This window comes from Drosophila virilis, chromosome 4, assembly GCF_030788295.1.
Source record: "Drosophila virilis strain 15010-1051.87 chromosome 4, Dvir_AGI_RSII-ME, whole genome shotgun sequence".
Lineage (NCBI taxonomy): Eukaryota > Metazoa > Arthropoda > Insecta > Diptera > Drosophilidae > Drosophila > Drosophila virilis.
Window position 1 is genome coordinate 18921358 of NC_091546.1, and position 22383 is coordinate 18943740.

The 22383-nt window shown below is 40.8% G+C and overlaps 5 protein-coding genes across 8 annotated transcripts in view; 2 read left to right on the plus strand and 3 right to left on the minus strand.

Annotated features, from left to right (window-relative positions):
* The window catches only part of ZnT35C (Zinc transporter 35C), a 43183-nt gene that overhangs the window by 16810 nt on the left and 3990 nt on the right, over nt 1-22383 (minus strand). The window contains exons 1-2 of one of the 3 annotated variants that reach the window (XM_002051451.4): nt 4673-4827; nt 3478-3635 (exon numbers count right to left, since the gene is read on the minus strand). In XM_002051451.4, the coding sequence (XP_002051487.1) occupies nt 3478-3635; nt 4673-4704 (190 nt within the window). In that variant the 5' untranslated portion in view covers nt 4705-4827. Of the gene's footprint in view, nt 1-1939; nt 1992-3477; nt 3636-4672; nt 4828-22383 lie in introns of those variants that run through there. The other 2 variants (XM_070208849.1, XM_015172714.3) reach the window with 2 other exon arrangements.
* On the minus strand, nt 5428-6563 carry l(2)k14505 (ATP synthase mitochondrial F1 complex assembly factor 2 homolog l(2)k14505). 2 transcript variants are annotated; one of them, XM_015172713.3, is made up of 4 exons: nt 6398-6563; nt 6011-6344; nt 5765-5945; nt 5428-5704 (listed from the first exon to the last, which is right to left on the minus strand). In XM_015172713.3, the coding sequence occupies exons 1-4, from the start codon at nt 6433-6435 to the stop codon at nt 5454-5456; spliced, it is 804 nt and encodes a 267-aa protein (XP_015028199.1). In that variant the 5' UTR covers nt 6436-6563; the 3' UTR covers nt 5428-5453. The 2 variants fall into 2 exon arrangements, with proteins under 2 accessions (XP_015028199.1, XP_002051486.2); XM_002051450.4 differs by having other exon boundaries at nt 6011-6318; nt 6398-6559.
* LOC6628592 (uncharacterized) lies at nt 6701-8049 on the minus strand. The gene is made up of 2 exons (XM_002051449.4): nt 7697-8049; nt 6701-7633 (listed from the first exon to the last, which is right to left on the minus strand). The coding sequence occupies exons 1-2, from the start codon at nt 7942-7944 to the stop codon at nt 6931-6933; spliced, it is 951 nt and encodes a 316-aa protein (XP_002051485.1). The 5' UTR covers nt 7945-8049; the 3' UTR covers nt 6701-6930.
* Nucleotides 8420-10578, plus strand: LOC6628591 (myb-like protein AA). The gene is made up of 2 exons (XM_032437636.2): nt 8420-8954; nt 9015-10578. Exons 1-2 carry the CDS (start codon nt 8593-8595, stop codon nt 10234-10236), a joined length of 1584 nt encoding a protein of 527 aa, XP_032293527.1. The 5' UTR covers nt 8420-8592; the 3' UTR covers nt 10237-10578.
* Nucleotides 11586-16827, plus strand: LOC6628590 (venom dipeptidyl peptidase 4). The gene is made up of 6 exons (XM_002051447.4): nt 11586-11919; nt 14319-14413; nt 14472-15388; nt 15516-16252; nt 16310-16521; nt 16599-16827. The coding sequence occupies exons 1-6, from the start codon at nt 11724-11726 to the stop codon at nt 16704-16706; spliced, it is 2265 nt and encodes a 754-aa protein (XP_002051483.2). The 5' UTR covers nt 11586-11723; the 3' UTR covers nt 16707-16827.

Genomic DNA, 22383 nt, shown 5'->3' on the forward strand with positions numbered 1-22383 from the left:
ATCAGAGCGAGAGCCTTGAAAGTTTGTACATAGTTAATTCCCAGTACATGTTGACGATAAACGATTCAGGGTATGTCCTAGTCGTACACTCCCGACTAGAACATATATTTACATACTTCTGTAGAAATCTTAAAAATATGTGGCTGGAGCATCTGGCGTATGCGTTGCACGAGTTGACCCCAGGGAAACTGTTGCCCCAGCTTCACTTGCTCTCTGCTCTGCCCGGTATATTCCTCTCTGTAGCTGGTTCTTCTTCTTCTTCCCAGCCATCTGTTATGCCCTTTACATATTTACAAAACAGGCATTTAAATTTATTTAACATGGTACGTGAATAATGACCACCGACGCTGTTTGCTATGGTTGCCACGCCTCGCAGCTGCATGCATGGAGCTGCTGCTGCTGCTTCTGTTGCCCATGTCCTGATTTTGCCACGGCGCAGACACACACACACACACACACGAGCGAAGTTGGACCTGGAATGCTTGGGCAGTCGGTACCCAGTTTTTGGTGTCAGTGACAGGCTCGCCCCGTTGGCCGCTGGCTAGGAGCAGTCTATTAAATACTTTATTGCATTTGTCGCAGCCGTATTTCATGCTTTGTCATTTCCGCTGCATTTTCTTTGCACTCTCTTCTCCATTTCTTTTTTTTTTTTTTTTTTTGTTGTAGCCTGCCTGCCCCTCTGCGCCTTGGTGTTGTGCAGTTTTCCTTTGTTCAACCCAGCAATGGGGCGAGGTAAGAGGTAGAGAATGTGCATATGCTTCGCTTGTAGCTTGGCTGGTTTGCGCGGTTTCTTCATTTGAATTCAGCACAAGGACGTCACCGTCTACGTCTGCGTCTGCGTCTGCGTTCGTCCTCGGCCTCCTGCACACAGTGCCACAGAGTCTCTGGCGCCAACTCCTACTGCACAATGGCAGTAACAATGCCGGCAGCGAAATTAAATTCCAGTGCATAACCAGCCAGTCAGCGAGCGAGTCGGCCAAGCAGCCAGGCAGCCAGGTAGCGTTCAGGTACGAATTCCCAATGCCACATGAACATTTCACCTATTAGACCCGCACAACAACACACAGTTTGCCGCATCAGCTGGCAGCTCCTTCGCCTGGTTGTTCTCCACTGCCGTCGTCGTTCGCCTGGTCGTCGTTGTCGTCATCATCGTTGCAGCTGATGCATAAAAATCATCATACTTGCAATTTAAACAACTCCGATCCATCTGCATCTTTAATTGGTACGCCTTGGACGACCTGTTTGTTTGCGTCAATGTGGAAATCTTTCCCCATTTTCCAAAGGTCCTGCAATGCTTGCTGCTTGCAATTCATTGAAGTCTTTCGAATGCCAACAATGCGCACTTCTTATAAATTATTAATGATCAGCAGGCACCTTACAATGTCGTAATTACGTACAAATACAAAATTGAAACGGACTGCTGTTTACTTTACTTGACTTTAAGGCGAAACTTACGATAAATCTATATTATATATGGTTGTATTAATATTTTATATGCATTATAATAATGCTTTCTTTTAACAGCATTTTATATGCACAGAGAGAGACCTAACGATATATTTCAATTCTTGAGAATCGCATAGAAAGGCGACATATTACCGCAAAAGCAAGTGAGGCGAAAGGAGAGAAGGAGAGAGCGCGACATTTAGCAACTCAACTTTTTGATACACTTTTTAGCTTATTTACAGGGTATTAAAAGACATATTTTTGGATTTCAATTGCCATACTTGGCTACTTTGAGAGCTTCGCATTTGTTACAGAGAATATGAAATATCTGAAAAGTTCTTTAGTTTCTTTTTTCGTTGCACTTTCTATACCACATTTTTTCAAAGTGTATTCTAGAAATACACATTAAATTACAGCCGCTTGATGCATTCACATACGAGCTACCTTTTTAGTTTGCTCACAGTCGAATATTACAGGGTATACACACATGTACCTTCACACTTCTCTCGCTCCTTTGGCAACGCGAACATTGCATTTAACCTTAGATAACACTAGACTTATCGATTGTTGCGCAAGATTCGAATGCTCAGAGAGTTAACACATCTGGACCGGACTTAACAAGCGACTGTTGCTAGTTAGTTAGTTAGATTTAGTTGGAGCTCAGGTAACTCGGCTGTTTAGCGACATGCTGCGCTTATTATTCAGCTGCTTGTTAGCTGATGCACATGGTGCGGCAGATGATTAGGCAACCAGATTGGCTGCCAGCTGATTGTTGATATTGGCCACAAGCCGACTTGGACGCCATTTGGAGGAGCTCCGTCTAGACATGATGTAATGTCATTTAAGGTCGTTCGTCTGCCAATAAATCCAATCAGCAGTGCAAAGAAGACGCCACCACGAAAGCTGCGCTTCGGTGTGCAGACTTATTGGAGAGGAAATTAAAATGCAGACTTGATCGAAGCAGAGGGGAAATGTGTGTGGAACTGCATAGTTTTGGCAATTTACTATATAGAAGAAATACGTGTGCTCTAAACGAGCGTGAACGGCTGGCATATACCCTGTAATAAAGAACAAGCTATCTACTGTGTACATTTAATACAAATTTATGTAGGAAATTGAATACAAAATCCATTCCAAATTTGAAGCAAGTTTTTGCAGAGCGTAGAACATGCTCGGCATATAACAGATATGCTACATGCATATGCTCACTTTTTAGACATTTTTAAATGGCTGCAGGGTATAAAAATGAGCCAGTCATTTATTTGGCTGCGTTGTCATACGTAAATTATGTCACAGTTCTGGCAATTTATGGCATATGGCAATAGTCAAGCGGCGATCCGAGCATAAATTTTGATTATGTCCAGGCGAGGCAGCTGTGCTGCTTTCGCCACAAAATTGCGACCAAGTTAGCAAGCTTTGGAAAATCATCAACTGATTGATGACGGGGCGTTGGGTTGGTGCTTGGCTTGGTGGGATTGGGGTTTGGGGTTTGGGGTTTGGGGGTTGGTTGGTTGTTTTGGGCGGGTGTTAAGAATATTTGCTCACCGTAACCAGTTAGACGGACGTTCTCCAGACACGGCGGTGACTTCAACATCGTCATTTTTGACATTGTCGTCGTCGTCGTTTTCGTCATCGTCGTCTGTCGATAAACACGGGCGTTGTTCATTTCCATTTCCGTGTCGTCTGCCAATTAGCGCACATTACCGGGTAATAGCACACAAATTGCGCAAAAAATTTTCGATTTTCAAACTCAAACTGAACACAATCAACATATAAACCTGACGAAAAATGCTGTGAAAACTAATTTTCCTGTTTTTTTTTTTTACTCTCTCGCTCTCTCTCTCTCTTTCACCCACACACACTTTCGCACTCTGTCTTTGATGTTTGTTTTATTTTGCATTGACTTTTGCTGCTGCGCTTTCTTGATAATTTATGAATGACTGCAAATTGCTTTGCGCTGATTGAAAGCGACACGAAAAGTGCCAAAGTTTATCAACACACACCCCCCCCCCCTTCGGGAGACAAGCTTACCTTCAACTTCCACGTTGTTGGAGCGGCCATGCAAACAGAAAATCTGCGAAGGTGTTGCAGGTGCATTGTTGTTGTTGCCATTGCCAGGAACGCCGCCGTCGTTGCCGCCGCGCTCCACAGACTGCAGCGTTGGCGTTGTACCGTAATTGTTGCTGCGCCTGCAAGAGAACGAGATAGCTATATTAGACACACGCATACATATGCATTAATGTGCGATTGTATCGAGCATATCGATACTCGATATATCGATACTCAATATATCGATATCGACGCTTTTAATTGTGTTTCGTATTTTATTTTAGCACAGCAAAACTTTTATCTAAAACAAACAAACCAAAAAAAAAAAAGGCAAAACAAAACACAATAGAGCATTAAATCGCCTGACACAATGTAAGCGCACGCTACGTCGCACCCCGCCCACCGCCCACCGCTGCGTCCTTCCACCAATGCGCGTAATGAGCAGCGGGTATAAAAAGAAAAGTAGGAAAATACGCCGAGGCGAACGAAGCGCATGAAAAGGGTTTTTTTTGATAGGTGCTAAAATGAAAACTGCAACGAAAAATTCAATTTGAAGTTTTGTTACTTAACCCAAACTACGGCGACTACTTAATGCCACGCCCTCGCTTATAGCGCCCCTTCATCAACGGCACGACAACAGCGTGGCTGCACACACACACACACACACACACACACATGTGGCTGTGTGATGTGCCCGTTGATAAGTTTGCTGTATGTGTGCGGATGGTCGGTTGAGTGCGATGGAACGGTGTGCGGGGGTGCGGGGGGGTGTGCGCGTAATTTTTACTACGAAAAGTGCAAATGGCGCTAAACTACTTGCTCTGCAAGTTTGCAACGCAATTGCAGCAAAAAAAATAAGAGCAGAGAGAGAGAGAGGGAGAGTACAAAAATGGACTGAGTATTTTCTTTAGAGTCTTTTCTTCAGCCACTTCAACTCGCAGCCCGCTTCTATCAGGCAAGTTTCGAGGCCTTTTCACACCTCTGACAGTTGTCGAGGATCCCACGGTCTGGCGCTTTTACGCCTATTTAACAAATCAGCAGCTCATTTGGCGACTTTGCTGCTCTTTATGGTAATTTGTCTAAGATTTTCAACTTATTTGCACAATTTCTTTCGACTGCAAACTTTGTGCATTGCCATCCCACACTTCCCCTCCCCTCACACTCGCTGCCAACTTACGTCACAATCGGCGTGTCTTCATTTCTCGACATTATTGGAGAACAACAAAATGAACAAAATACACCGAATACACTAGAAACTAAGAAAAACAATTAACACACAACTTTAACTGCAACTTCACAATAGAAGCGCTGACAATCAACTGTTTTGTGTGCTTTTCCTATGGATCAACCAAGTCGAGAAGCTGCGAAGACAGGCGACAGATCAGAACAGCGATAAAAATCAAAGCAAACACCAGATAAGTACACAGATAACAAATCCAACAAAGTTAACTGTACAACTATGCATTGAGAAAACAGAGTCGTGTGCATACACACACACATACATACAAATATAGATGTTCGTACGAACAGTCAGAGTTGATCGTGAAGCGTTATGGTTAGGGGGAGGGGGGAAGGGCATGCACGAGAGCAATCCTCTAATCAGCATAAGCACACGGGCTGCTGCTCATTTTTCGTCAATGGTAACGTGCGCTATGTATGCGCATCGCATTGTTTACATTTTGGCAGCGTAGCACAATAACTTGTGCAGTTAAGCATTTGAATCTAATTGAAATTCGCGCCAAATGTGTGTGTGAGCGAGAGAGTGCGAAGGCAGTTCAAGCATGTGCGTGTGTTGCCAGATAGTTAATAAAACATTTATATGCGATATATCGCAGCAGCAGCTAAACGATACTTTTTAAATTATTTTCACTTGTTAAGAAATTGAGTTTTGTTTTTAGGCACAAAGTTCATGCAACAATAAAAAATGGCAACTTCTTTTTAAATATCACGCAATTAGCTTATAATATAGACTTTTCTTTGATCAAGTTTTCGGAACAATTGAAATGAACAAAGAGCACAGCGGCAGCAAGACGCGCCTGCAGCTCCTGCTGACTGAAATCGTGCGCCCACTCAACCCGGCCCCAGAACTTGAGCTGATACTCCTCCTCCAGACGGGACAGAGCCACCGCCCGCTCCACTGTTATTTGTTGATCTATCACAGCGCAGGCGAGCACAATGGACTTCAGCGTGTCCACGGCAAAAACGAAGCCTGAAACACAATTGTTTATAGTTCCTTTGGTTAATCAAATATGTCGTGTGTCCTGCTAACCATGCAACGTTTCCAGGCTATAGGATTGCAAATGTTTGGCAATTTTCATTTTATCCACTTCGCTGACCTGGGGCGGAGTTATGTTCATGGTCTTTTGCAGATTGGTCTCGAAGCGCTGATTAAACCATTCAATCAGCGGATCCCACTCATTGCGCTGCAGCTCCTGCAGATCCTTTTCATCCTAAAAACATTTTCAGTGTCCATATGAAAGTGGGATATCGATCGAAAGGAATATTCATCACTCACATCGTATTGGAAGAGCACCGTATCGGTGGCCACAAAGTTCAGCAGATAGTTGACCATGTCGAGCTTCGTCAGCTTATTGGGATTGTCTATGGCCGTAAAACAGAGCGCGGAGATGTGCATACGCGAGCGCTCAATGTGATCCTTCTGGCCGTCGAATTCGGTGGCCACGGCAATGGCCAATGGCTCACTTTTAACCATAAACGGTGCACCATTGGGCGTCTTCAGCTTGCGATGATCCAGTGTCACCTCATAGCCAGCGTCTGTGCAGAGCACATTTGTTGTTTTGTAGAAACGTTTGGGCGGTGTGGCTAAAACAAAAGTATCGATACCGTTGCTGCCGGCTGTTATGAAATCTACCATTTGCTGTGGCCGTCTCTGCTTGCTTACCGTATTGACGCACTGCAGCAATGGTGGGCATGTGCCATTTAATGCTGCTGCTTATGCGCAGCAGACGCATTGTATTTGTTATTAAAGTTGCGCTCATTTTAATTAAACAAACTTGTTAATAGAAGACAATATGATGAAAATGCCACACAGTGTGACTGTGTGTGGTATTGCAAAAAATAGCACTTTCAAAAATACTAATAAAATACCAACAGTCGAGTACCAATATTTATCGATTATATCGCAGCTAAGCGCGATATTTGCAAGCAATATGCAACGCATATTCAATTAAATAAATTATTAACCTGCAGAATTACAATATTTGGCTTTATTAAATAATATATATAAAAAATATTTTGCGCTGCTTTCCTTAGCACCTCTATACCTATCATTAACAATAAAGGAACGCAAAAGAGAAACCAAAAGCCAGCGCCGGAGATCATTCAATTTCATTGGCAGCTGCTCGAAATTAAAGCTTAACCTTCAATTCATCTTTTAACCTAACTAGTCGTTTGTCAAACGTTTGGTTATGGTCGCTACTTGATGCCACGCTCATCGAGGTAAGCCATCCACGTTTCCTGCTGATGCAGCCAGAAGTCAAAGGTCTGCTCCAGCTGCTGATATTCGCGCTCCTTCATCGCCAGATCCGCCAGATTCGCATCCCGCTGCTCGGCCAGCAGCTCGTTCTCCTTGCGCAGACGCTCGATTTGGGCCAGCGTTATCTGGCCCGTGCGCGGCATTATGGTGCGACGACGCGAGCGACGTGCGGCGCCCGGCGGCGCGGCGGTAAAGTCTGTTGCCGGCGACAGTGGCGGCAACAATTGTGGTTCCAGTGTGCGATTGGCGGGCGCCAGCGGCGAGCGTTTCTCCGCGGGCAATGCCATGGCTGGCTCCACATCGAATTCGGGCTTGACTTCAGTCTTAACATTGGGCAGCTCTGTCTTAATCTGTGCCGCCGCCGCCGCCGCCGCCGCAGCTTGTTGTCCCTCAAAGAAGGGGCAAGCGTTCGGGTCCTGTTCAAATTTCATGGTTCTACAGTCGTGGCGATTAAAACGTGGCAGGCTGGGCAGCTCACTGCGTATGCTCGACTCGATCTGCTCGATTCGCTTGCGTTCCGTTTGCACAATGGGCGTGCTCTTGGGCGCAGCTGTCTCTGGCTGAAAGAGACAGTCGACGAGCGCATAGAGACGCCACTCGGTTTTATACTGCGGATCGGTCTCCATGCGATTGCGTTCCATTCTGTGCAGAGGCGTGCGCCAATTGTGTGAATCAATGTGAAATGTGAAATTTTGCACAACTTACAAATACTTGTTGCGGTAATTGGAGATGCGACGTCGCACCTCCTGCTTGTTGAGCCGGATGCGATGCTGTTGCAGGCCAAAGGCAATTTCACGAAATATGGTCAAATTCTCGGTGTAAGATGTTATTTCGTGCAAATGCTCGCGCCACAATTTCACAATTGTTGCCTCCTCGTAGGATGTATAGTAGCGCAGGCGCATATGTTTTGGCCCGCGTCTGTTCGACTTTGACTCATTTTCCGGATCACTCATATTGTGTCCAAGTCAAGTTATTTAACAGGTGCCGCAATTCTTTAAAGTAACATTAAATGAGAATGGCCCAAATGCCTAATAGAGATGGGCATTGGGGAAGCACTAGAGATGTGACAAGTACGTGTATTTTGGCAGTACGCTAAATACCGGTTACAGCGCAAGGCAGAATTTTAGTATTTTTTTTGTTTTTGTTGGGCATTTTAGGGTTTCCGTACAGGGTCACATTGTTATGTGTATAGGCATTGTTATGGATGTGCCAAGTGTGTAATGTTTGAAAAATATCGATGTTTTTTGATAAGCATATTATGCTTAAATTGTTTATAACAGTGCCAATTTAAATGTTGCATATTTGGGGCTATATACTTTACTATTTGGCTGTCTTTCGTGCACTTCTATAGCCATATGTTCACACCAAATTCCGAACTTTGCCGCACTTGATACGCAAAAATAATCGAAATGAATTCATCGACTTTTGTGTACTAATCGATATTCGCAGCCATCCCTAGTTGTTGATTTTTAATGCGAAAAAATTGAAGCTTGTGTTGAATATATGTGGCACAGCATTGTATAAATTCATTTAGGTAATGCAGTGAACTAATCAGTGACTTCTGCTTCGATACAACTCCAAAACCGTGCCCTGGCGTTCGCATGGACTACGAAAATTTGGCACTGAATCTTGGTGGAGGGAGCGCTGCGGCCGGCGCAGCGGTAAATGCGAACGTGATTGCGGGCACAAATACAAAGGCAGACGCCGAGGCGGAGGGGAATATGTGCGGCAGCCAGGAGCTGTTGGAGGTGAAGTCCAAGGAGAAGGCGCGTCGCTATTGGACACCCAGCGAGGAGGAGCGCCTCTATGAGATTTGGGGCCGCGAAAATTGGCGTCTCACACGCAACGGCAAGAACACCGTTTATTTTGGCCAATGGTCGGAGGAGCTGCGCGAACGCTTCTCGGTGGATGTGAAGCCCGAGGAAATACAAATGAAGGTCAACCAGACAAGGGCCAAGTTTCGGTAAGTGCGTCAGTGCAGTCTCTTAAAATAGTTTATAATGTATGTTCGATGGAATTGCAGACAAGTGAAGAAACAGCTGCAAAGTGATCCATCCAGCTATCCCTTGCGTTGGAAAAAATATGACATAATCAATCGCATACTGAAGAACATACACAGGCCCAAAAACGCGGAACCTCTGCCGCCAGAGGTGCTGCTCAACAATCGCGATGTGTCGCCGCCGCGCGAAGAGGAGCAGCAACAGCAGCAGCAGCAGCAGCAATCGCAGCCGCCGGCTCAGGCACATACGCCGCAGTCGCAGCAACAGTCGGTGCTTAATTTGACTGCCGAGGCAGCGGGCAATAGTTATTATAGCAACAATAGCAACAACAGCAACAATAGCAGCAGCCATGCCCAGGGCAACACCAACAATAACAATAATAATAATAATAATAATAACAACAACAACAGCAGCAGCAGCAACAACATGAGCTTCAATACGGAACTGTTTACGGATCAGTACGATGATATCAAGCAGGAGTACGATGATGAGGACTATCGCTCGATGCCATTTCAAGAGCAGATGCAACAGTATTCACCAGCAGAGCCCGCACAGCTGCTGGAGCTGCAAACACCACAGCAGCAGCAGCAGCAACAACAACAACAACAGCAGCAACAACAGCAGCAGCAGCAGCAACAACAACAATTTCAGTCTGGCTATGAGCAGAGCGTGGTCAGCTATGCTGGCAGCAATCCGACACACTACAACAACAGCGGCAATGGCAGCGTCAGCGGCAACAGCAGCAACTGCAACAATGCGGCCTCAACTTCAGCCATCAATCATCAGGCCATTACGGCGGTGGCCTACATAAATAGCAGCAACAACACCATCAGCGTGGCCACCAACAGCAACAGCAGCAGCAATGGCGGGCCGATGCAGCCGCCGGCAATGGCAGCCGCCGGCAGCAGTGGCGGCGGCAGCTGCAACAGCAATGCGATGGCGATTGCGGCACCGATACCCACGCCCAGAAAGCGAGGGCGACCCTTTGGGTCGAGCAATCCGCCGCCGGCCGATTCATTGGAATCAATGTATATGGAGGAAGTGCGTCGCAAGAACCAGCTGTTGGCGGAACAAACGAAAATCTCGCGACAGCGCCTGGAACTGGAGGAGCGCAAGCTCGAGCTGCTCCAAACGTTCTTCCCCAAATGCCTGGAACAGCAGGCGCACATCCTAGCGCGTGTCATGCAATTGCCACACCTCCAACAGCAGCAGCAGCAACAACAGCAGCAGCCGCCGCCACAGTAAAAACATTTTAAATTAAATATAACCCGAGCCCCGATAGCGTTCTATGTTTATTTTACCACTTAAATTAGTTGTCTAAGTCAAAAACAAAAAACAAAAAACAAAAGCCAACAAAAATATTAACAAAATTAAGAAACTATTGAAATTTCTCTAAACGTAAGCAACAATCGACAAAATGATTTAACGATCATGCATTGATGATGTCACAGGTTGCACATTGCTTAAATGTCCCTAATATATATATAGATATATATATATATATATAAATGTGTTTAACTCTACTATCGTGAAAAACAAACTCTGTTTATACCACTAAGCATAACTCTAAATAAAGATTGTAAAGAACACACAAACCTAATTTATAATTTTCAAAAAGCGATGGCAGCTTAATTAAGCTGAGATTCTTTATAATTTCTTTTAAGAAACAAAAAAAAAATTTTTTCAGAACGTTTTTCTTCGAGCGATTCTTCCGTTTACCCTCTGTTTGCTGGCAATTTCCAAGACTGCCTGGCCATGATATACACTATATATATATATGATATATACTTTTACTTTGATATCTACAATTTAAGTTAACTGGAACATATCGCAGCTGACGGAGTATTGGCATCAACTTAGGCGACGTTTTTGCATAATTCCGTTAGCAGCTGCTCGTTAAATTGGCATTAGAGTTAACTTTAAATTAGTTTTGGTTATTCTAACATTACGGTACATTTTGATTCAATTTTCGTTTTCTGTTAACGGTTTAAAAGGCGTACAAAAATGCATTTGCATGTGCTTTTATTTGGCTTGACGCTCGTTAACCGCGGCACAATTGCCGCCTATTTGGAAGAGGGCATAAAAAAGACGTGTGATGAATTGCGTTTGTCGCTTTTTAGACAATTTAAAGATGTGTCAAAGCTCACACTGGGTTTGAATTTAACTGCCAGCGCTGTTATCGATAATTTCGTCCGATAACAGCATGCAGCACGGCAACACCGCCGCGCGCGCTCTCACTAACTGTTCTTCAACAATGCTGCGGTAGACTTGTTGCTTGCAATACCCTATACACACACACACACAGGGGCAAACGCAAGGCTATACGCGTGAGCTAACGGGAAGACATGCGTGTGTATGCATGTGTGTGTATGCATACAGCTGAGCTGCAGTGTAGGCTAGTTAAGCATGCATGTGTGAGCACGTATGTACGTGTTTGTCGAGGTGAACTGTGCTGCATGTGTGCTGCCTGCCTTGCCTTTGGTGCAGGGTATTCATGGGTCGACTCTCTGAGCGCCGCTAATTGTTTTGAATTGTCATGAAAACGCGGCAACAGCGACGCTAATTGCTGATTAACATTGATTTTGAATTCAGTTGAAGTTCTGTTGCGGCGACGTGCGCTGCGCTTTTTAGTTTTTAGCGGCATTCTATTCACTTTCGTTTTGCGTGTTTGCGTCTCGCCCTTGTTGTTGTTGTTGTTGTTTTTAGTGTTGTTGTTATTGTGACGTCCAATTATGCACGGTAAATTGCGTTTAAATGCTGCGCTGCCGCTGCTTCTGTTCGCTGCTGCTGCTGCTGCTGCTGGCCTTTGCCTGGCGCACGCCGCGATACTCAAATTGCCAACAGCCGATTTGAAGACACCGTGGGAACTAGTCGAGGCCATTTACGGCAGCTCCGGCCTGCGTAGCTTCAATGGCACCTGGATAACAGGTGAGCTCTGGCGTCATTTCTGCTTAATTCTATGCCTGCAGCTCGGCTTGTTATCAAGCCCGGAATTCCCGCCGCATAGACTGTAATTTCCCATATAACAACAACAAAGCATGTTATTCCCAGCATGAGAAGCTCTTATCAATGTGCCAACAATGCGTGTGTGCTTTGCTCTGTGGTCTGAATAGAATCATTTCAGCCGGGTTCATTTCCCTTTCGCTCCATTGTATTGAATGTCTAGGCATGTGCAGGGTATTTTGTTTGTGTCATATCAATTGATGATTTTTTTTCGCACTTGAAAATGTTAACTTAAATGTTCTAATTTCACTTTGTTATATATATTTTTTTTAACAAATATTTTTATTACATTTTTTCTTCATACACAATATGCTAAATACTTATTTATATTATTTATATAGATATTTTTTTTATAGAGTTTTTTAAGTATTCGCTTCGTTGTCTTTGATCACGAGTTGTAGCTCTTGACGGGCTCTATCTCAGGCCCTAAATCCATTTGAACGTGCGTACTACCCGACAATCTAATCTATATGGTCTCCATGCTTATCTTAACTAATCGAATTAATATTTATTGCACTAACTTTGTGTAGTTAGAAAGTTAGATAAAGCTAGTACAGACCTATGCTTAATATTTCACTTGCATCTCTTAAGCTTATTTTATTTACAACTATTTTTTGTTTTGATAATTTATGAATTGTCGCAATTATGATGCATATCAGGCTTCAAGTTCAAAGCTCTGAAAATGGTCAATGGTAAAAGTGGAAAAAGAAACTATTGAGTGTTCTGTGCGAGTTTGCCCGACTGGCAAATACCCTGTGCCTAGGCATAAGCATCTTTTTCTACTTCATTTCTGAGAATGTGCTCAAGAATTGCTTTCAAATAAGTCTTCAAATATATCTTTATATATACAGATATAGATAGACGATATGCTAGATGTATGAGCTTAACATGCATCCTATTCACTGTGTACAGGGTATGGAATTATTGAAGCAATTAATGCAAACGGGTTTTTGATTATTTTTGATTTCGAACGTGTAAAAATTTAATGCTCAATGCAAAATATGTTCCATTTATATGTTAGAGACGCACATTCACATTTTTATAGTACACAAAAACAGGAAAATTGGGAATCTTATTTTAAACAAAAATTTTTTTGTTATTATTTTTCACGAAAATATCACAGCTTAATTAAAGACCAAAAAGTAATGCAATCTTGCAATTGTATTTTGTGGCTTTGGTTTTTGTGTGTTTTTTGTTGTTGTTGTTTTTTTTTCACAATTGAGACTCTTAGTCAGTCGAAGGGAAACCGTGATTCAAATGTGATTTTATTTTAAATCATATTACAGGTTTTTTGTTCTGCTCGCAAATTCAGTTTCGCTTTGGGCCTTTCAGTTGGCTGCCCGTTTAAATATTCGCATTTGGCTAAGGTAATTGGAATTTGCGAAACAAATGCTAAAAATTTAACGCAAGAAAACAAAGAAATTGAACAACAACAATTAACTATTGAGTAATACTATATATGCTCTATATGGGAGTTTTCTTAGCCAAAAACTCGTTGAAAATTTGTCACATCTTATGAGACACTCTGTTGTAAATGTAATTTCATATTGTAGTTCCATTTAATTCAATTCAATTGATTTTATATATTGATATTTTTATTAAGGGTTTGAAACAGCAAACCTACCGCACGACATTCTAGTTCGAGCAAGAAAATTAATTTGTTGATTGCTTTTTGTAAAAGCTAATAAGTATATTTGTTGCGGGATTTGAACCAGCGACCTGCCGCACATCAGTCGCACAATTGACAGCAAGAACAATTATCAATTGCTTATGAATATTTATAAAAGCTATTAAAAAGCTATTGCTCTTTGAAAAGTCTAATCAATCATCACTCTCGGTTGCGGGATTTGAACCAGCGACCTGCCGGGAAAAAATGTTTTCAAAATACACCTAACAGCATGAAAATTTATTTCCCGATTGCTTTTTTCAATAGGTTACTAAAACTGTTCATTGCGGGGTTTGAGCCAGCGACCTGTCGCCAGCCAGCTTGCACAAATTGTTATGTAAATAGAAAATAACAGCAGAAAAATGCATCTGTTGATGGATATTTCTATAAGCTAATATAAATATTTCATAAACTAAGCACTATTAATGCTGTAGGACTTGAACCAGCGACCTATGTTTGTCAAACCAGAACAACTTGTTTATGTAAAAATACAGATAGCAGCAAGAAACTTGATTGCTATTTGTGAGACTTAATAGAAATGATTAATAATTTTAGCAGAATTATTCCTTGAGGATTTGAGCCAGCAACCTGCCGCTTTTAAATACAGATAACAGCCAGAAATTTGTATAAACTGATCATGAATTATTTCAATACGCAGATGACGAATTCTATTACACGGCCAGCGATAAATCTATACACAAATACAATGCGGCCACCAAGAAAGATACCATATTTTTGGAATCCACATTTTTGGTAATTATCAAGATATGATTTAATTTATATATTTTGTAATGAACATAATCCTTTTTAGAATTCCTACAGTGGCGCCACGTTTACGCTCTCGGCGGACAATACGAAAATTCTGGTGCGTCACAATTTGACTGAGAAGTTCCGGCACTCGTATGTGGCCCAATATGATGTCTATGATATTGCCACAAATACGGCCATAAAGATACACAAGGGTGAGAAGCTGCAGTATTGCGGCTGGTCGCCGCTGAAGGATCGCTTGGCCTATGTCTACCAGAACAATGTGCACATACATTTCAATGAGAATCTGGAGATACCCATTACAGAGGATGGCAAGGATGGCATTGTCTACAATGGGGTGCCCGATTGGGTGTACGAGGAGGAGGTGCTGAGCAGCGGCAGTGCGCTTTGGTGGTCAGCGGATGGCACAAAACTGGCGGTGGGCTTCTTTAATGATACCAAAGTGGAGACCTTTAAGTATTTCCTTTATGGCGATGACGACAGCGAGTATTCGCAGTATCCGCACGAGGAGCAGCTCAAGTATCCCAAAACAGGCACACCCAATCCGGTTGTCTATCTGCGTGTCTATGATCTGTCCAACGATGATCCAATTGTGCAACGCATCGAGGCGCCAGTTGATATTGTAAGCGCCGATCACATCTTAGAGAATGTGGTCTGGTCGAATAACAGCCATTTGCTCATCACCTGGATGAATCGCCGCCAAAATCTGGCCTCGCTGCAGAGCTGCAGTCACCAGGGCGCCTGCGTCGAAGTGAAGCGCATCGAGGAGCCCGACGGCTGGGTGGCAATGAGCACGCCCAAGTGCCTCGCGAATGGCCTAAACTGCATATTTGCCTACTATATTGATAACTGGTATCAGGTGTGGAATCTTAATCTCCAAACGGGCCTCAATAGCTGGAAATCGCGCGGAGAATTCACTGTGCTCAATGTCTATGGCTATGATGAGGCCAATGATAAGCTGTAAGTGTGTTGCGGAATACTTGAAGTTTTTGGGTTCACGCTTTCTTTTATCTTGTTTTCAAAATAAGAGCTTACACTTAAGCAATTTTTTTTTAAATAGTATTTAATTATACCTTTACCTTTGCAGTTATTATCAGGCCACGCCGGTCGGTGATCCGGCGCAATACCATGTCTACAGCAACAACGACTGCCTGAGCTGCAATAAGGTGGACGTGGATGGAGCGCTGTGTCGCTCCGCTAGCGCCACATTTAGCAAATCCTACTCCTACTATACGCTCACCTGCACCGGACCCAATCCGGCGTACACAGAAATCTTGGAGACTGCCGCACACAAAAAGATCACCGACTGGGAGCTGAATACCGCTTATCGTGCAAATTTGGAAACCAAGCTGCGTCCCAGCTATCGCTTTATGAACGTCACCCTGGCGGATGGCAGCATTGGCATTGCCAAGCTGGCGTTGCCACCTAATTTCGATGAGAACAAAAAATATCCCCTGATTGTGGTCGTTTATGGTGGACCCGATTCAGTGCGCGTTACAAATACTTTTACAGTCGGCTATGAGTCATTTGTTACCACCACCAGGGATACCATTTATGCCTATATCGATGGGCGTGGCACTGGCAATAAGGGCAAAAAACTATTGTTCTCTGTGAACAACGATTTGGGCGATCATGAGGTGGAGGATCAGCTATTGGTCACCAGCTGGCTACAGCAAAATCTGACCTATGTAGATCGCAACCGAACGGGCATTTGGGGCTGGAGCTACGGGGGATATATGACAGCGAAGACCCTGCAGAAGGACGATGAGCACATCTTTCAATGTGGTGTTTCCGTGGCGCCAGTTACCTCCTGGCTGTATTATGGTAGTATCTTAAGTTTATAACCTTTGATATGCAGCATTTAGCAAAGCCTTTATTTAGATACCATCTATACGGAGCGTTACATGGGCCTGCCCACAGAGGAGGACAATCTGGTCAAGTATAATGAGAGCAGCGTCTTTGGTCGTTTGGATAACTTTAAGACCCATGACTTTCTGCTAATCCATGGCTCCGGCGATGATAATGTGCACTATCAGCATTCCCTGCTGTTGGCCAAACTCCTACAAAGGGCCGACATTGCGTTTGAGGAGCAGGTGCGTTGGGAAATAGCTTAAGAGCATTTCAATTTATATGTCAATTAATTCGACTGGGTTCTTTTTTTTTTTTTTAGACCTACACCGATGAGAACCATAGCATTGGCAATGCATTGCCGCATTTGTATCATACCATTGATCGTTTCTGGATCAACTGCCTTAGCATGAATGTAACTGAAAGTTAACTTGTGCCAAAAGCCCGTCTAGTCAACGAACGTTTTTATATTTGTACATTTTGTTTTAAAGCAAACTAAAATTACAATTTACCTTTAAATGCTGTACAAATAAAATACATTTTTAATAGCATGCAACTGGTTTAAGAAATAGAGCGTATTTCAGATGATATAAAACGGAATTGCATTAGCCGACTCGAGATCTTTTCGTAAATCATTTTAAAAGGCAAACTAAACTTATTCATGTGCTAAACTATTTTGTTGACCGGGCATCTCTTCGAAGAGTGTAAATATTATTTATTACCAATTCGTATTCCAATTCGCCTCGACAACTGCCCCATTCTTATATATTTCAGCAATTTGTTATTCATTTGAAAATATTTATTCTTTATGCTGTATAAATTACAAATGCATTGATTCCAATTGAAAATCCATTAAGAGCAGCCCATAATAAACAATTCAGGCAGCTCAATAAAAATGCAAAGAGTATTGTGGCCGGTGGCCATTTGACGGCACATTGCCACCGCAATGTTACAGACAAATTAAAAAACTATAAACAATTTAATAACAATGCATTTTGCAGCAGTTATAACCACAATGAATTTAACGATCAAAATACAAAAGTAATACAGATATACGCAACGATATCTCTCAATAAATATTGTTTGAATTAATGTTAATTGTGCATTAATTTATTGCAGCAATATATCTTTATCAAAAAGCATGGATTTAACATAATTTAACGAAAATTTATTAATCCACTGAACCCGATTTAATAAATTAAAGCAAAATTAAGTTTATTTAGCCAGCGAATATTGTGTGAATTGTCAGGCTTTAATCACCATAGGCTTTAGAGGTTCGAACCAGCGACTTTCCTTTTTCTAAACAACTGTCTAACAAGGTCAATAATATATATAAAATTAAAAAAACACAATAACACGATTAAATAAATAAAATCAAATTTATCAAGCCAACGTACATTGTCATGGTTTAATCATATTTTGCCTTGGGGTTTCGAACCAGCGACCTTCATTTTTTTTTTAGAAAACTACCTAACAAATTCTTTACATTTATAAAGTACCAGTAAAATTTATCGAGCGAATACTGTGTACATTTGCACGCAATAATCACAATTTTCATTCAGGAGTTGAACCAGCGAAAGACAACTGCCTGACAAGGCCTTTACCAGAAGACTTTAAGCCTATTAAATAAATGATAGTATAAAATAAAATAAAGTTTAACAAGCCAACAACTAATGTGCACACTGTCATGCTTTAATCACAATTTTCATTCAGGAGTTGAGCCAGCGACCCTCTTTCTTTTTAGACAACTGCCTGACAAGGTCTATATATTTATAAGGTACCGAACTCTGATTTTACTGAACTGATTTAATGCTCTTTAATCTGTTGCCAATGCAAAACATTTTAATTATTTATTTAACTTTGTTGATTTTTGTCGTTCTCTCTTTTATTGACTTGTTTTTTTTTTATTTTCCAATCTGTCCCCCTGTCCCTCAGGTGTCGCGTCATTTATGCATCGCTGAGCCAATGTGTGGCACGTTGACAAACAAAAAAGAAGAAAAAACAATGAAAATAAAAACAAATCCGTAACGTTAAAATGCCGAGGGGCGCATTGTGGCATTAACGCCGCGCTGCGACAGTCGCTCTTTACGCCACATTTTACAGCGTTTCCTTTTTTTTTTTTTGCTTAATTATATCTCATTTTTTTTCCATTTATATTAAATTGTCACTATAAAATGGACGCTGTGACAATAACATTATTTTATTTTCATCCCTTGTTGCACTTGTTTTGTGCACTTCATCAGCGACAACTTAATTAAAATAGAAGACATGTGCGCCAAAAAGTAGGCAATGCATTTCACATGCACTTCATAACCTTCTGTTTAAGCGAAACTCGATCTAACAAATATATAAATTGTGAATAAGGCTACTTTTGACAAAGGAGATCAAATTTTTTTGGCTGGCAATTGGATTTTTTAAAATAAATCTTTAAGTAAGAAACTAAGCACACTAATAAATACTTTTTAGACCCTCTCTCTTTTGTAAAGGGTATTATAACTTTCTCACGAAATGCGTAACGCTTAGAAGAAGACATTTACGACAACATAAGGCTATATATATTCTAGTTCAGCATCAACAGACGAGCTTCTCAGTCTTAAAGCGCTCCGCCGAATTTCCGACTTTCTTGTCAGAAACTAACGAAACTAAGCAGCAAAGATTAAAGAAATTTTGCAAATACAAATTTCGCTAAAAATACTTTTTACTTGAAAAAAAAAAAAAATAAAATATGAAATATTCTATTGGATATCTTTGTTGTTAACAATGTGCCAGTATTTATATTTTTCTGATGAAAAAATAAAAATCCACAAACGAACTGTCCCATGGCTTACTTGATATGTATTTTATTTTTATATTCCCGAAATCTGTAAAAAGGGTCACAAATAGTTGACAAACTGCCCAACTTGTTCATTCCCTTACGCCCCTCAAAATCGACTTACAGTTGCCCAACACACAAGGGCAATGCCGCAGAGTTCATTTCCAACTAACATTGAATTATGTTATTGATGTGTTTTTTTTTTCGGGCTAAGTTCAGTCATATGTAAATATTTGAGTAGAATATAAGAAATGTGTTGCAGGAATGCGAGTGAGACAAGGTCGATTGACAAATATGCTAGAATTTGCTGAAAATATTCTCTGGAAAGACATTTCATATATGCTTTTACAAATTATTCAAGTGCATTAATTTAATTTAGTTGAAAAGGGTTCATAAATAGCAAATATTGTACTTGTACAGCAATTGAACTGTAGAAAGCATTTATTTTATTATTAAATTTATATAAATTCTTATTTAATTTAAAATGTTATATATTTATATATTCAACCAGTTTTTGCAGTTAGCTGACTTTATTTCATTTTTATTTAATTTTTTATTAGAACACATAAAGCGTATTTTTTTTTTAAGTTTTTATTTGCAGCTTGTTTTTTTTTGGACTCGAATTTAATTTGTATTTAACATATTCAATGATATTATTTTTATTTATTGAGCAAACAAATTGTTGATGAAACGATTGAATGCCCAAAAAAAAATATTAACAAATTGCTGCAAATACTTAATTCCAATTAAGTTAACTTAGTTCTAGTGCCAGAGCACTTGAGCAAGCCTCTGTGCTTAAAAGGCTACACTTTTATTCATATCGCAATTTTACGCAGAGAAAACCCATTCAACTAACATCTGCACACATCTGACGAATCCTCAGGGCAAATCGTGAAAAAAAAAAAAACAGGAAAATAATGGGCACAAGAAAAATGCCTTTGATATTCCTTTTTTCTCGCACTTTCAGTTGTTGTACGCACATTTTTTTATGGATTTTATTTTATTTGTTTGTCATTTCCAGCGGCGAATCAATCGATTTGTTTATTGCTATTTTTAACAAATTTATATGCAAGGCGGCGAGCTTTGATGTTTTTTGTTTTTTTGCTTGTGTTGACTCAAAAATCATACACAATAAGCAAATGTCAGCCATTGGAGTTGGCTTTTTGACATTTGAACATTTCCAGTGTTTTATGTGACAATTTGCTTGGGCCACATTGCGTATGCGTAACACGCGGCACAACTCTAAGCCCACTTTGCACATAAACAAAGCCCATTGTGGAGTAGCTCAGCGTGCATTTTTTATTACACGGCACAAAATTTCGATGCAGTTACAAAGAACAGGGGTTTTTAGCGAGCAAAAACTTATTTTAAGCACAATTTTGATTGCAGTTTCGATAGCAAAAATAACGCAAATGTCTTAAAAAATTGGAATTTTTATAATTTTATAATTTGTAAAAAAACATTTATGATTTTTGCAACAGCTCCCTAGACGAACGCAATATTATAATAAAATATTAAAAAAAAACATTGGTATTTTTTATTTATAATATATTATATATTATAATATATTATTATTATATTTTTACAGAATTCTAATTTGCATAAAGAAAATTAAATGCTCTACTTCAAACATTTAATACAATTTATAAATAATTTTATTTTATTTTTTTCTATAAATATTAAATTATTTTTCCTTTGTTTTGATTTGATTTGCCTGAGCGCAAAGAGTATGCAAACTTGCTCAAAATCTAACAAAAGCTTATATGCAACAAATAGAGCAAATAAATAATTTTCTTTGGAAAATGTTTGAAGGCGAAGTTTGCCGATTTGCCTGCTCTGGGAAAACTTGTCTAATAGACAGACAACTTAAAACTCAATTATATTAATTGCAAGTATTTGCATATGTACCAAGTGGCTAGCAAAGTGGCTTTCAGAGAGCACAGTGCAGTCAAAACTTTTTCGGCGTAAGTCCAGCAAAGACAAATACGAGTACAAGCAAAATGCTTCAAAATTTTTAATTAAAACAACACAAAATCTCTGTATGCTTACACGAACAAAACTTGAACTTGTAAAAGCCGCAAAAACAAAAAAAACAACAACAACAACTTTTCAGATAACTTGACGCTCATAAAGTGCAAGATGACCAGCACAGCTTGGGCATTGGCTAGAAAAATGCCAAAAAATATTTTACAGTCATTTTATACGAATATACCCTAAAGCCCTTTGAAAATATTTTAAAGGGGTATACTGCTTTTGTGCAAATCTATGCAACAGGCAGAGCCAAATATCTCCGACCCCCTAAAGCATATATATTCTTGGTCAGCATCAATAGCCGAGTCGATCTAGCCATGGCCATCGCATCCACCTCAGAACGTAGAGCATAAAAGCACAATAGATCTACTGCTGAAAATTGCATCCAGATCGTTTAAGAAACACAAATGTTACTGAGCAAAACCTAGGCAAGCCACAAATTCCAAGAATTTCTGTATGCATGTGACACACACACAAACAGACACACACATACAAGCAGACAGACAGAGAGTTTCAGTTGTTTTTTCACACGAGCTGAGTTTTTATTATTGTTGTCAAGTATGAGGCGGTGGCAAGGTTTAATCGGGTTGCGGATTCGACTCCGCTTAAGGGAAACTTAGTTTTTGGCAAAGGAGAGCGCAGTGTGTGTAGAAGCAGGTCCAGAGCATCTACTAGTCGGGTAGTCCCGACTAGAGCGCCGCACTCTTAGTTGTTTTTTTTTGGTTTTTATATTGAATTTCGTGCGGAAAATAACAATTTACACAATCATGACAAAATGTTGCACATGTGGTTAAGAAAGAAGCAGCAGCAGCAGCAGCAGCAGCCGCAATTGCAGCTTGAGCCAAGCTGTGCGCACGTGCTGGTTCAACTCGCAGTCGTTGCCAAGTGGCATGGTTGCACATTCGCCCCCCTCTCAGTGCCCTCCCTCTCGCCTTGCTGCTGACCAACTATCAAGGCACTTGTGCAATATTTCGGCTCACATTCCAATTGAATTGTGTGTCAACTATTGAAAATATTTGAAGCTTTTTTTTTTTGAGAGTTGTTTCTTAACCTAGACTCAATTTGGCCGATTGTTTTGGGGTTTCGCTTAAGTTTTGCGCGTTTGTTTTTCGGCTAGTTTTTGTAAAACTTTCTGCAATGCACCCGCTTTTTTTTATGTTTGTTGTTTTCCCCAATTGTTACGCTAAACGTTAACTAAAAGAAAACTTTCATTAAACTGCAAACTCAAATGGTTTCAAGTTTGAGCTGAGTTTTTCAGCTTTTT